The sequence below is a fragment of the Acomys russatus genome, chromosome 27 (assembly GCF_903995435.1).
Source record: "Acomys russatus chromosome 27, mAcoRus1.1, whole genome shotgun sequence".
Classification (NCBI taxonomy): Eukaryota; Metazoa; Chordata; class Mammalia; order Rodentia; family Muridae; genus Acomys; species Acomys russatus.
This window is the reverse complement of record NC_067163.1, coordinates 12,400,514-12,416,623: the sequence shown is the minus strand read 5'-3', so window position 1 is coordinate 12,416,623 and position 16,110 is coordinate 12,400,514. Positions and strand designations below refer to the sequence as shown.

Below are 16,110 nucleotides of genomic sequence, written 5' to 3'. Positions count from 1 at the left end.
TGGCAAAGGACAAAGGCTAGGAAAACAAAACACAAACAAACAACAACAAGGAACTCAAAACAAAACCCCCAAAAGACTTCAAATCACTACATGGGATGTTCCGTATTCAGAGCCCTGGCAGTTGTGTCACTTAAAGTTCTCTTCTGGAGTCTAGAGAAATGGTTGGCACACGTGCTGCAGTCCAAGTGGGTGGTATCATTAGCATCAGAGTCTTGTACGTAGCCAGGCAGCCTTCCAAATACTCATCTTTACCCCCTTGCATCTTTTCTTCTGCAATGAGTGACAGCTGACACAGAGACTTGGAAAGTCAACATGATGAGGACAAATGGCCGCCGAGTACTCATCCCTAAGTGTGCCATCATTAATACCCCCTCCAAGACCCAGGGGATGTTACGGAGTTCTGTGAAACAGGACCTGACACGGACATGTAACCCTCAATGAGAACACAGTTTGTTTAACAGAATCTCAAATTTTCCACTTTACCATAAAGATTCAGGAGGCAGATGCTGAGGTGAAAGTCTGCTAGCTCAGAGAGGCAGAAAGAGCACCCAGCTGACCTTCTTCCTCAGCGGACATACCCAAAGGAGAATGGAAGCTCCCTCTCTCCACGCTGTCTCAAAAAATCCTCAAGCTGAATGTTTCCCCTTCTATTTACTGTGCCTTTCTTTATCTGTCCTGACTTCCTCTTCCTCACTATGTTTTTTTTTTTCCTATGTTCACTTCCTGTCAATTGGTTGCTTGCTCTGCCTCTTGACCTAGGGTTAACTTTATTTAATCCTGTTTACAATAAGCAGAAAACTCTTGGATTAAAGGTGTGTGCTAGGTAAGATCCATACCACAACTAGAAACAACTTTTTCTAGTAAAAACACAACACAACCATGGGGTTCACAGTGTGATCAAATACCCTGCAACATGTAACTTCCAAATCAAAATACACTCACATTTGTGATATACTGAAATTAGCCTATGGAGATTGCAGTCAAACTAAGAGGAAAAAAAAAAAATGAACATTTCAGCCACAGTTTATGTTTACTTGTCCTTTTACATACTAATCTGAAGGCTGAGGTAGGAGGACTGCTGTCTCTTCAAGGCCAGTTTTAGACAAGGAGCTCAGGGATACCCAGGGATACAGAGGGACACACAGTGTGTGAGAAAGGGGGAGAGGAAAAAGGAAAGTGAAGATGCAGAGGAGTAGGAGAGGAAGCAGTAGAGAGAAGAGGAAGTAAAGGGGAGGTGAGCAGAAGGAAGGGAGGTGAGAAAACAGAAGGGAAGGGAGATGGAGGTGAAGATGCCAGTACTGTGTGTAATACTCAAGCAAAAAGCTCTTGGATTAAAGGTGTGTGCTAAGGCTGAGCCACACCACAACCAAAACCAGGTCTTTTCAGTAAACAACACAATCTTGGGGTTCATGGTGTGATCAAGTATCCTGCAGCAATACAGCAGCTATGGATAGCTGCACAAGCCCTGTGCAAGAGAAGAAGGAAGAAGGAAGGGAGGGAGGGAGGGAGGGAGGGAGGGAGGGAAGGAGGAAGAAGAGGAGGAGGAGGAGGAAAGACATGAAAGCAGGAGGGGATTAGATGCAAGGAAGTAGGAGAGGGATATGAGAGTAACAGGTGAATGTGTTCACAATACAGTGAATACACTTCAGCTATCAAAAATTAAATTAAAAAATCAAAGGAATAATTTTATACTTAAAACATACTATATATTAAAGCACATTGTCATAATATCCAACTTGTTTTTAAAGGACATAAAAGGGGCTAGAGAGATGGCTCAATGGTTTTAAGTCTTGCTGTTCTTCTAGAAGACCCAAAATTTGGATTTTATCATCCATATGGTGGCTGACAACTGCCATAACTTCAGTTCCCAAGCATCCAACAACCTCTTCTGGCCTCCAAGAGTGCTCCAGGTACTACACACAAGTAGAACAGGTACACACATGCAGGTAAAACACACACACACACACACACACACACACACACACACACAGACACACGCGCGCGCACGCACAAATAAGATACAGAGGGCTGGAGAAATAGTTCAGGAATTAGGAACACTTGCTGCTCTTCCAGAGGACCAGCACTGGGCAGCTCACAACTGCTGTTAAGTCCAGCTGCAGGGCACCCAGAACCCTCTGACCTCTGGGAGCTCAGCCAAGAATGCACACACACTTACTCATATTAATTAAAAACAAAAGTTTACTGGAGGAGGTGGAGCCACTCAAGAAAAATACGGAAAAAGAGAGGGTGGGGGAATATAATTCTATTAACAGTGAAACAGACTTTAGTTTTTAAATATAAAACAGAATTAGGAAGCAAATGCATTTTAAAATGGAAAACAGAATAACTTTAGAAAAGTAAAACACTCTAATTTATAATAACATGCTTGTTGAAAATATGAGGATGAAGATGATAAGTCCCTCGTCTCAAATTGCTCTACTCTGACAGTCAACAGACACGGGATTTTCTTGGACGGACATCGACAGATAAACTAAGTCTCTGCTCACATCCAAAAGCCACAAAAGCAAGCCAAAAAATCTATTTGAAATGCCTCTTATTTAGTTTAACTGATATAATGCCTCATTGATTTGTAATTGGCAGCTTTTATATGTCACTCTCTATTTAACTCTTTCTTATTTCTTAAAAAAAAAACAAAACTAAACTAAATTACCCCACATTAATAAGTAACAAGTGATATATCCCTGAATATCAAAGGTCAGAATGTTGGAGAATTAAGGAAAGGCAAAGACATAAAAACCCTGGGCTGGAGGGAGGTCTTTGTCTTGCCAGGGAAGGATTGCAGACCTGCGTGGGACAGCAACACATGTGAAGTGATGTCTATGCTTTTGGGCAGAGGGACAGAGTGTGTGCTCCTGTGCTGTGCCTGGTGTGCGAGGCTTCGACCTGAAGCAGCCCCACCCTTAGGCACACGGCCATCTGATGTCTGTGGAAACTGTGAGAGGTTTGCAGGCCTTGCCTCCTACTGTCATTACTGCTTTCTTTACTTCACTCTTGGCTTCAGCCTCCAGCTGCGGATGCTCCAGGGGACATGGCCAGCCCCTTATTCCCAGGGATATCTTCCTTGAGAGAACACTGGTCCCAGAAACTTCCCAGTAAGACTTCCCTCACATTGTACGGGGACAGAAGTGAGTCACCAGCTGAGAGCCAGTAAGGACAACATGAATGCTGAGTCATTGGAGAACAGAATAAACACAGTGTGGGGCAGTTTGGCAGGCTGGTCCCCAGCATGGTGGTGACTCTCTGGAGAGCAAGCATGTGCTGAGGAGGCAGAGGGCTGAGGAACAGCTCACAAAAGTGGTTTCTTTACTCCCAGGGAACCCTCCAGATCTATGGATTTGATATTTCTAAGCATATTACTAGAATGAAATCCTATTTGGCTAGCATCCCCCAAAGAGTACACTTAGTAAACTGGTCCTTGGGTACCAGCAGCTGCGTGTGCCGGGGTGGGAAAGCTTCAGGAGCTTCTTCATTACACTTGGAGGATTGCCATGGAAACACAGGTTAGGTGTGCTTGTTACAGCATTTCCAGAAAGGTTTAACTAAAGATGAGTGGCCCATCCCATGGGGTCGGGGTCCTGGATTGAATTAAAAAGGAGAAGGTGAGCTGAGCACCAGCATTCACCTGTTTCCTGACTGCAGATGCAATGAGGTTGGTAGTCAACACTTCTGCCATCATGACTTCCCACCACAATAGACTATAAATCTATAAATCAAATCAATTCCTCCTTAAGTGGCTGTTGGAAGACATTTTGTCATAGCAACCAAAAATAACTAATACAGTATTTAGATGGGATCTGCTGACTCAACCCCACTCAGAGTCTTGACTGCTTACTGGTGGTCCTACCAGACTCCAGAAGCAACTCATCTCTCCAGCACAGCACAGGACCCTCAGTGGGGAGTGCACTGTTACTATGGCCTCCAGTTGTATGTGGCCCAGAAGTCTCTGAGGATCTAGGGGACTTAAATTCTCTGGTCCAAATGCATCTCAAGATTGTTGTTGCTGCTGTAGTTCTGAGACAGGGCCTCATGTAGCTCAGGCTAACCACAGTCACACACAGATGAGGATGAGCTGGAACTCCTGATCTTCCTGCCTGCCCCCTCCTGAGTGCTCAGCTCACACCCACGGGCAGCACGACAGCCCTCTCTGATGGTTTCTAAGCTGCACATTTCACAATGTAGCTGATGTTCTTTGAAGATTGCATCAGACGTTTTCTGTAGAAATATTTTCTGTCATACATAACAAGACAAAAAACATGCTCATGCAACCGTGGGCCATCCTCAGGCCACTGGTTTCCAAGTGGCCTCATAAGGCAGAATCTGCCGTTGCTGAGCCACACACCTGTCACAATGAGCTCATGCCACCTCTGCCAGCTCTGGGTTTGGTTTGCTGGAAAGGGTTTATCAAAGTGTTTGCAGATCACTAAACACCTGTGCTATAAATCAAAGCTTAGTCTCTGTAAACCCATCTGTCCAGTGAGGAGTTCTCAAAGGGCCACACTCAGACTGGCCCTATCTCAGTGCACCCTGCAGGAACAAACAGCAGGAAACTGTTTACGGGGACATTTATAAAACATGTCCCCTTAGAGGAAGTGTGACAATTCCAGACTTGCTTAATAACAAATGCCTGTGTTGAATTTTCAAGAAGAAAAACAAATATAAACTGACATTTGGATGGATCACCAAAGTTTCCATCATACCATCTAACAGCATATAGTCAAAGCCCTGGATTTGCCACAGACTGGAAAATCATATTCATAAAAGGTTCCTGACTCTACCAGGGCAACGAGATACCTGTTTGGAGGCTCTTTTCCTGGGGGAATGAGCAGGACTTAGGTCAGGAGTCAAGTTCAGCGATGACGGCATGCAAACTCAGACTCCATCTTTCATTGATGCAAAAACACCTGTTCAGGAGAGGAGCATCTACAAAAAGACCAAAACCAAAAGCCTACACGAGGTGGCAAAGATTCCAATGGACAGTGTGCGGCAGAGAGCACAAGGAATGACTGAAAACATGTTGAATCAAAAAGTGACATGGGGCTGGCCATGGTGGCACACCCTGTAATCCCAGCACCCAGGAGACAGAGGCAGAGGCAGGTAGAACTCTCTGAGTTTGAGGCCAGCTGGTTTATAATTAGTTCCAGGACAGCCAAGGCTACACAGAGAAATCATGTCTCAAAAAAAAAATCAACCAACCAACCAACCAACCAATCCCATAAAAGCAAAAAAAAAAACCAAACAAAAACAAACAAAAAGAGGCGAGAGGGCAAGGAGAGATAATTTAGTGGTTACGAGCACCAGCTGCTCTTCCAGAGGAACCACATTAGATTCCCAGTGTCCATATGGCAGCTCAGAACAATCAACAACTCCGGTCCAAAGAGATCTGATGGCCCTCTGGTCTTTGTGAGCACTGCACAGTATGGTACAAAGACATACATGCAGGTAAAATGTCCACACACAGAGTAAGATAATGAAAATGTATAAGGGTAGGCTTAGGAGACGGCCCAGCGGGTACAGCGCTAACTGTGTAAGTGTGAGAACAGAAGTTCAGGTCTCCAAACCTATGGGGTGGGTGTGGCAGCCAACCTGTAATTTCAGTGCTTGGAGGGTGGACCCAGTGAGCCCTACAGGGAGTTGGCTGCCCAGACTAGCAACTCTGGCAAGCTCTGGATTCACCAGAGGCCTCAGTCCATAAACAAGGAGAAGGGCAATAAGAAGACTCCCAGTGTCAACATCAAACCTCCACATGCATGTAAGCTCACACATGTGCACTCATAAACAGGTGAACACAAGTATAATAATATTAAATTTTATTGTTATAATGTATAATAATAACTATTATTATTATTAAAAAAATCATCTAAAATGTGAATAGAAATGTAAGCAGTCTACCTGGTATATGGTTTCTTTTAAAATACCAACATAACCTTGTCAAAGTAGGTGCAGTGCATTTGGTCCTCTGCTTCTCCCCAAGGCTCCCATCTACGAAAGCCATCTGCAAACCCTCTGTGCTCTGACCCACAGCCTGTCTTCCTGTGGAACAACCTGGATTGGCAGGCACAGCCCCAAAACGAGATTTTTAAAACTCAGCCACTGACCAAGAACTATGCATTTGATGATTCAGGTTAAATTTTTGCTGAGGATAATAATCTTTTGAACAACAAAAGCCCAGAAGTAACAAAACAAACTAAAAGCCTCGGCGGGATGGAGTTCATGTGCTTTTATAGAGTTCAAGCATGAAGTCCACATTTAGCTTCCTCGAGTTCTATGCTCAATGATACTTAACGGTCAATTTGTCTGAGTATTTTATATTCTTCCCTCCTTGGAAAGACGCTTAATGTTACCACAGGCTACACCCTACATACTTTAAACTAAGGAGGAGAGGTGAAACAGTGCATAACAAAGCCAAAAGTGGGCAAATAAATGTAGATTAAAGTATCTAGAACTGTCAATCTAAGAAAGACTGATTCTAAACTCATGTGTAAGATGACTTTTCCCACCAAAAGTGGATGTCAAACCAAAAACATTCTAATGGAAGCTATAGTTGAGACTCTAACCTCTTTAATGGATTTTATTTGCTCTGCTAAAGAGAAACGGATGTGAGAACACTATCTTAGTAAGGGTCTCTGTTGCTGTGATAAACACCATGACCAATAGCAACTGGGGATGGAAAGTCCATCATGGAGGGAAGTCAAGGCAGGAACCTGGGTGCAGGAGCTGAAGTGGAGGCCATGGAGGGGTGCTGTTTACTGGTTTACTCCTCATGGCTTGCTCAGCCTGCTTTCTCATAGCATCCAGGACCAGCTGCCCAAGGGCGGCAATGCCACCAGCAGATGTGCCCTCTCTCACATCAATCAAGAAAATTCATTACAGATTTGCCTACAGGCCATCTGACAGAGGCATTTTTTCTGTTGAGGTTCCTCTTGCCAGATAACTCTATGCTTGTATCAGGTTGACATACAAACAAAAAACAAAAACACACAACCCTATCCCAAAACAGCAACAACAACAAAAACCCAACTGGAACAATCATTTAGATGTTTAATGTATTTTTCTTGAATACTTGTTATAGAAAGTTTTTCTTTTAACTTAGTCTTCCTTACTCTTTTTCACAAAGAGATGCTTATGAGGACCTGGGGAGACACTTGGGAGTGAAGTGCTTTCAGTACAGGCATGGGGCCCAGAGTTTAAATGCCCAGCATTAGTGGAAAAAGTCAGGCTGGGGGCCAGGAGAGAGGAGAGGAGAGGAGAGGAGAGGAGAGGAGAGGAGAGGAGAGGAGAGGAGAGGAGAGGGGAGGGGAGGAGAGGGGAGGAGAGGAGAGGAGAGGAGAGGAGAGGGGAGGGGAGGGGAGGGGAGGGGAGGAGAGGAGAGGAGAGGAGAGGAGAGGGGAAAGGGGAGGTGAGAAGAGGTCAGTGTATCCCTGAAGCTTGGTGGTTAGTCGGTCTAGCTAATCACGGAGTTCCAGGTTCAGTTCCTGCCTCAAGAATATAAAGTGTGGGGCTGGAGAGATGGCTCAGAGGTTAAGAGCACTGACTGTTCTTCCCAAGGTCATGAGTTCAATTCCCAGCAACCACATGTTGGCTCCCAACCATCTATAACAAGATTTGTAGACATAATAAATAAATAAATATTTTTTAAAAAAAGAATATAAAGTGTGAGACAGAATTCTACCTAAAAACAGGAAAGCTTAGATACAGGCAGAGTCTACGGCCAAACTCTGCCAAGACAGGGTAAGCAAGTCCTCAATAGTTCCTGCCTCACAAACATGTCTGTCAGATATATTGGGTCAGAAGGCTGAAGATAATGCTCCAACATTACTGAAAGTTTTGGGTGACTGTTCAGACAGCAAACTGTCTCTGTCATTTCTCATTTTGGAAGCTGCTACCTGCACTTCCTTTCTACTCACATAATTAATTTAATTCCTTCTCAAGTCTTTGATGGGGTTGAAGACCAGATAGTTTAGTTTTGCAATTAAGCTTAGTTGTTTAGGGTTTAAGATGTTTTTAAGTGTAGACAGATGTTTTAAGTTGATAATAATGAGATATGATAGATATTGATTTTGATTTACATTCAGAATTTTAGACGCGTCAAGATAGGAGAGATGTTTTCTTCAAAGATGCCAAATACAAATAGCCAAAACACTATCAATGTAACATTTATATAATTCCTGATTGTGTCATGGTTCTTCTTGCTATAGGTAGTTTATTGTATATATGTATAATAATATAAATGCATATGTAAAAAATAAAAAAAAATTAATAAAAAAGAGAAAAAAAGAATATAAAGTGTGGAGCAATGTTGACTTTGTCTTTCTCATGCAAGTACATCTATAAACAAATATTCACATCCCCACAACCAATCAACAAAAGGCTAAGTATATATGTATGCGTGTATTCTTAAAACCCACCATTTTAAGTCTTCTTTCTTAAAAAGACCATACAAGTTAACCCATAGTTGCCGGTAGTGGTAGACTGAGTTTTGTGGATCCACCAACAAAATGGAATCAATCAGAAAACTGTACAAGATACAAACAGGCAAGCACTCTCCATGATGACACTCCCACCCCCAGGCAGTAGGCTGGGAGATACAAACTGCTGACATGGCATCTGAGGCTCATATTCCTTAGAACAGCCAGAGTCCCAGAGAGGCCCAGATCTCAACCATCCCACCTCCTGACTGGATGCCAAACCAACATGTTTCTAGCTGTGGGATGTAGGACTGAAAACTGAGAAACTGTAGATAATAAAAACAGAAACAAGGGAAATCAGAGGTGTCGGGGACAGACTTCTAAATGAGCAAGCATGGCACAAAACAGAAAGTGTAAAAATAAACTCAAATAAAATGGCAAGGCCTGTAAGAACAATGAATGAACGGTGAATTTCAGTGTGGAGGTCTAGCATCACAACAGACTTATAAAGAGTGACCAGAAGGAGAGATGGAAACAAAATTGATATTAAAAAAATAAGCAAAGACACAAGAGAAGCCAGGCTTGGCTGTGTATGTCTTTATTGCCAGAACTCAGAAGGAGGCAAGCATCTCTGAATTTGAAGCCAGCATGGTCTACACAGCAAGTTCCAGGCCAGCCAGGGCTACTGTCCGAAATCTTGTCTTGATGAACTCCAGAAGTGATGGGGAACACATGTGACTGTAGTGCCAATAATACATAGCTGAGAAAGTGGGCATAAGCAGCAATAGATGATAATTTCTCAGAAGAAATCAAAGATCATATTAGGAGGCCCATGGCTCTCAAGAAGGCTCACAATAACCGCAGCACTGTGGTGTAACTGCCACAGGGTACCTCATCTTACGCTTACATCTTGGGTCTTCTCAGGGCCCCCAGGACTGAGCTCCATGCCCAGGGTAAACACTTGCCAGTCACTCCGAATCTCCATGTTGTGCAGGAGGCAGCATTATGTGTACTGACTGGCCTTCTCTGCAGGGCTGCTGGGATGGGACAATACTTACCCTTGCTACTTTAAGAAGAGGGAAAGATTCCTAGGGCCCAGAGAAACACCTGAGCTTCAAGCTGTGTTCATTCCCACCGTGGCTCTAACGTGAAAATGTTACTCTGGCTATGAGGACTGCCTGTCTCACAGGGACATGGAGCACAGTGGTTGGCAGATTAGGCCACCTTTTCAACATTAAAATTCAGTCACAAGACTTTAATTTCTTTGCAGCACTAGAGATCAAACCCAGGGCCCTGCACATGCCCGGCAGGCTTGCTGCTGAGCCACATCCCTGGTTCAAACACAAGATTTTAAAAAGAAAGCAAGAACAAGTTCTGAGCTGAACAAAATGGAATCCCTTAATTTGCACTGTACACAAAACTAGGGCCCTGTCAAAGTCTCATATTTCACAAAGATTACCTTAAAATCCATTAAGGATCTAAAATGAGCAGGTAAAATCCTCAGGTTCTATAGTGGAAGAGGGGGGAACAGCACATCCTAGCCAACCTGGGGATAAAGTTCTAATAAGGAAGCTGTATTTGATTTACGAATCCAATTCTACTATTTCCAGTCAACTTTTAGTATCAGCAAACTGAGCCCAGGGGTTTTGTTCACTCATAAGAATACCGGATGCCAAACTCCTGTCTCTGTCCTACCTAAAAGATCAAAGTGTTGAGAAGCTGTACTATCGAGAAATTTCTATCGTTCCTTAAACCCACAAAGAGACTTCTATCTAAGCCAGTACTTCTAGGACACTCTAGGCCCCAGCAAACCAAGTCTCCACAGCTCTCTCTCTGACCTGTTAGGGTCTCCCCCTACCATGCTGACTGCAAGCTCTCCATTTACTCTGTAAGCTTTGTGACTATCGGTCTCAGGGTTTTATGTCAGGCCTTGGTTTATTCACAAATGAAGGATTTCTGAGCATTTGGAGGATTACCACAGAACAACAAACACTGGCCCCCACTGTGCCTGAGAACTGCACAAGGCATGTTCACAGCCAGGCACAGGCTGGCAAACTGAAACAAGGAAGCTAGGTTTGTCGGTGCCAACAGTTCATCCTGAACTTCAGACCTCTCAGTGTTAGATTCAAACTGCCCCGCATTCCCTTGTACTGTCTTCCTTAAATAAACACAAGGTACACTGAATGCTTTACTCCATTAACACAGAGTAGAACATTAAGACATCTGAGTATTTGAAGCTTTGAAGTTTTTACCCACTGACCTGTTCTTTCCCACGTTTCTTTGGATTTTCTTGCGGTCTAACCAGGCCTGTACCAGAGCTGTCTGAAGCATCTGGCCTCGCTGCTCCATCTTTCACACCTAAAACCCAAGTGGAGTGGAGGTTAGTTAGAAACAACATAGATTGAACACAAATGTAGGTTAAGCAAAACAAAAATTAGGCATTCCGTTTACGCCTAATGGGAACAGAACGCCACAGACTCTGTCAATCGCCACCATACCTGCCCAGATAGATCTCTTAAGATCTAGTTAGAGGGCTGGAGTGACAGCTCAGAAGGTCCTTCCTTGCCACACAAGTCTGAGGATGAGGTTTGGACCCTTCAACCCATATAAACACTGTGTGGGTGTGGCACCCACATGTATTCCAGTACTCGGAACAGTGAAGCAGGAGAAAGCCAGGGCAAACCGACTAGCCTGACTAGGCATGTTGTGTTGTTGTTCAATTAAACTTTAAAACTTGTCAATAATCAAACCATCATACACCATAATTAAACAGACCCCAAGTCTATAGAACTTAACTACTAACAACATAGGTGAGTTCTGGGTTCAAATGAGAGACGCTGCTTCTAAGAGTAAGGTGAAGAACAGTGGCACATTGGGCCACACACCATGTGCTCCTGCACACACATGACTATATACAGACAGCACATACATATACAAGCTCTGAGAGAGAGAGAGAGAGAGAGAGAGAAAGAGAGAGAGAGAGAGAGAGAGAGAGAGAGAGAGAGAGAGAACAGGCAACTCCCTGCAAATACCCCAGCAAGCAATCCACTCAATTGTCCAAGAAAACTTTCAAGGTTGTCAGATGCAATTGGTTATGTCACCTTTGGGCGTATGTTCCTCTAGAATGGACTTCAGTACGAAGCTTCAGGCTTTAATTCACACATACTTAATATTGCTCCCTGTTGGATATTCACACTGAACCAACTTACCAACTTCTCGCCAAAAAGACACATAGGTAAAGAGATTCCACTTGTTCCACGTGGCTCAGAGATATGCCAGGTGCATATAGTGGCAGCGTGTGTGTGTGTGTGTGTGTGTGTGTGTGTGTGTGTGTGTGTGTAGGGGGGGCGAGGGAACGGAGAGAGGGAGGGGAGAAAGAGTTGACCCTTACCACTGTAGCCTTGCAGGAGTGCTCTGTTCTTATTCTCCAGTGGACTGCTTATTTTAAAGATTAGTTGTTTTTGTTTGTTTGTTTGTTTTTAAGGAGAAAATACCATGAGACATACATGAAGAGACTTGTGATACCAGAATGAACTGCACATGCCACCTATATTCAGATTCAAGTACGGGTGAAGACAATAAAAGGCCACCACTGCAGGCCACCCAATGCAGAGGACAGTGCCCAGTGCACATGCTAGACACACAGATAGATATGCTCTTAGGAAAAATTATAAAAACCCCTACAGAAACTAACGTGTGTACACCATGAGAAAGTCTACCTTGCAGACTGTGGGACAGTATGGTAAAACTTAGAATGACCAAGTTTGAGGAGTTGCACTTGAAAACTTCCGTTCTTCAAAACCAGAATTCTATCTAAATAAAAACAGGGTCCAGCAAGATGTCTTAGTGAGTGAGGAGGGCTCCTGAGTCTGTTCCCCAAAACCTACATGGCAGAAAGCGAGAACTAACTTTTATGAATTCTCCTGACTTACACACACACACACCCTTGCACAATGCACCTTCCCCAATAAATAAGTGTAAAAATTAATCAATAAACTAAAAATAACACAGAATAGTTAAGTCTTTCCAGGATTCAAACTAGCTGTTATTTGTATCCTGGGGCATATAAACATTTAAGGTCAACATTCTTCGCCCATAAATGTCTAAATTGGATCCCTTTGGAAACAAGGCAATCACACGCTAGCCCCTTCCTCTTCAGCCATCTCTAAAATGTCATGTCCCTCTCGAGTTTAGTTAACTGCCCATCACTGAAGCCCTCAACTGGCTTTAAGAGGCGGATGGACTGCAGCAAGCAGGTAAAGGGTTAATGAGGGTCTGCTCTAAGAGGTGGCAAACTTTTTCACCATGTGACACAGACATTCTGTATTCCCTCCTAATACTTCTAACAATCTTATTAAAAAGAAAGAACAAAAAACAAACAAACAAACAAAACCTCTCGGCTCCTAACAGGCATGTAACACAGACAGAACTTGTTTTTAATCGTCTTTCCGATTTGAGGTTAAAAGCAATTAAGGGATAAAATATTCATAAGAGGGCAGAGGAGCCTGAAGCAGGCAATTAACTGTCAATACACCTCATACTGAGGTTGCTCACATTTTCTAAAGTCACCTGGCAACTGGAAGTAGCTGAGCTAGCTGTGGGGCCAATCCATTTCCATCTCCTGTCTCCCAGCACCCTCCCCTGGGCTAAGCCTGTCTATGTAAGGTCAGATGCAGCCAGCTAACAGGTACCTATCTGGATTGTCTTAGGTAAAGTCAGGGCTACCTGCTCACAGTCAGCCTCCAGCAAACTGCTGCTCCTCCACATAGCGGTTTGTCTGATGTCTTAAAATGCCATAATGGGTGTCTAGAGACTGCAGAGATTTTGATCTCAAGTAGATAACTGGCTTCTGTCCCTGCCTTCCCCCCTCTGGCTTGCAGACAGCAAGCTGCCTCCTTGCTTCCCCTTCATAGGGCAAGGAGGGCGAAGGGAGGATCCCTGGTATGTTCTTTACGAAACACTAGTCACGGTACAAGATCAGAACCCTAGCCTTCTGATCTCATCTGAGTGTGATTTTCTTCCAATGGCCCAATCTTCAAATACTCTCAATCTCGAGTCAGGGTTAGCGCTCGAGGGTGGGGGTAGACGTGGACAGAGCGTTCTATCCAAACTATAAATCCTAGATGCCTCTCATTTTCATCCTGGCCTCTTTGTACATATCCTGTGCTGCCCTAGTTTTCATAAAATAATCAAATACAAACTTAGAAAAAGAACCTAGCAGAAAGGTGCAGAGACATTGAAACAGGAATATAATTCCAGCCCCCTAGATGTTAAGCTAGGAAGGCTACTCCAAGGTCAGCCTAGGCTACAGAGTAAGAAACTCTCTCTCTCTCCCTCCCTCACTCCCTAGCCCTCCCCCCCTTCTCTCCAGGCTCCTGAGCTTGCCATCTTCTGACACAACCATTACCAGCATGTCCTACTGGCTCCCTGTGAAAGCCTCACTGTGCTGATAAGCCTAGAGCTACCACAGGCAGTGACTCCCAGCCACTCAAGATCAGCACAGGCAGTTCTAGTCACTCCCATCACAGACCACTAGACTAGGACTAAACTTTGGTGAAAATGATGGTCTCATGGTTAGAATACTTCAAGGATAGACTCCTACAAGGTACATGCTCAGCCCCATCAAAACACACGTGTCATCCACTCCTATACCAACAAATGCCACATCATTTTGAAATGCCTTGCTAACTGCCACCATGGATGAAGCAAATGAGCTATAATTAATGTCACTGAGCTGTCAGAAAGCTTCCTATTGGGTAAATCCGTGGATCCAAGACTGGATTGGCGGGACTATTACACAGCACTTCCCCACCATAAGCAGGGCACTCAAATCTGGTATTAGCCTAAGTTTGTATCCCTGAAGATGATGCCCACATCTTGACCCGTAAATGACCTATGATGAAGTACAGAGTTAGATATTAGGCAGTCGATGGCACACAATAACTTTCATACAAGCTTGTCCTAAGTAGGACACCGAGTTAAGGGGCAGAGGCTGGGACTTCAGCAGATCTGTCCACTTGGAAGACTGCTGCCCTGCCCATGTTGCTGTCCAGCAAATGTTTCTGCATCTGGAATTGGTCTTTCTTAAGATCTGGTAGCCGGGCCTGCTGGAGGGACAGTGGTCCATCATCAACCCCCAACAGCTGGTAACTGTGTAAAACAATCCAATAGCTGGAAGTGGCCAAAGTGTGCAGATAAGTGAACGCACATGTATAAAATGCTGATGTGTGAAAATCCACCGCAAGCTGCGCAGGGTAAAATCTGCGTTAAATCAATGGTCAGATGTGGGGTGCACATATAGTGTGGAAAGTACTAACTCTTCTGGTATTCCTGTGAGACATATGGTGCTCCTGCCATCAGTATCACCAGTGAAAGACAAACAGGAGCGTCACCATATACCAACATGCTCAGGACAACTGGCAGACTTCATCTACTGGGCCATTCAGACTGCCATCATGTGGGAGCAGAGGCAGAAGAATGTCATCTCTATAACCACCAAGCTGCTCTTCAAAATTCCTATCCTGGATTGCCAAAAGATAAAGTGAAGCCTTATGTGTCGCGATATACAAGTCTCTGCATCCCGGAGGCTGACACAGGAGGGTTATTAACTGGAGCCCAAGTGTACTCTCTAGTAAGAACTTGCTTCCAATAAGTAAACACAGGAAGGAAAACAAAAGGCAAGACTTCCATCCCCGCACAAAGTGGGTGTAGATATTTCTTTCTGTGTTCTGACTACGGTTCCTACAGTATTTCCCGGACCTAATGAAGAACAGAGCGACAGCCTGACTGCAAGTTCTCCCTACCTGCACCATCCAAGAACTCCTGCCTAGCTTCCCACTGCCAAGGGATACATGCACAAAATAAGGACCGGCTGAGAGGCACACGTGGAAAGGAAAACATGCAATTACATAAATACTGCCTTAGGACCCAATAGGCTTGAAAATCATGCCCTTGTGAGCTGGCATTAGACTCGGACAGGGCCAGGTTCTGTGAAGAGGCATATCCTCAGGATGACATAGATACCTTAAAGAGTTATTTGCAATCAAGTTAGGTGATGGGAGTCCCAATGAAATTACAAGGGTTACTCATTCTCCCTGCTCCCCTACCCCTGCAAAGAAATCTGCTCAAGAGTAGATACGCATTCCAAAAACTAGACTCAGTTTTAAGTTTCATCAATAAGCTTTACAAAAATGTCTTTAATTATCTAATTTTATAATTATCTATATTTCTCTATATCTTTATCCTTGCCACTGATCCGCAATATAGACTATACTAAAGAAACAAATATCTGCTGTGAACAGTATGTCCGACATTGTTGAGAGTTTTTAAAAGGCCAATTTAAAGCAGCAGGGTAACACAGTTCGATGTACACAAGAGAATCCCTTTAAATATATTTCATTTCTGTGTTTATATACACAGAGTTATCTGGAAGGAAAAACTGTTGACAGTAATTGCTTCTAGCAAACACACTAAACCACAGTTTGTTCTTCGAGGTATCCAGGGTTACGATGAAAACAAGTCAGATTTGGTTACTCCAGCTCCAAGTCCCCAGCAGCTTCTCCCCACACTATAGAACTGGAACGCCCTGTCTTACTAGGGAGGGCAAGTCCCAAGGATCTCATTCCTGCCACGCTGGTGATCGCCACCCCCACCTCAGAGGCTCAGTGGCTTTTTGCTGCGGTGG

The 16,110-nt window shown here is 44.0% G+C and overlaps 1 protein-coding gene across 1 annotated transcript in view; it reads right to left on the bottom strand.

Moving 5' to 3' along the window:
• Positions 1-16,110, bottom strand: part of Mcph1 (microcephalin 1) — an 85,901-nt gene that overhangs the window by 36,393 nt on the left and 33,398 nt on the right. Inside the window, exon 9 of the mRNA XM_051169452.1 lies at positions 10,687-10,784. Coding sequence (XP_051025409.1) covers positions 10,687-10,784 — 98 coding nt within the window. The remainder of the gene's footprint in view (positions 1-10,686; positions 10,785-16,110) is intronic.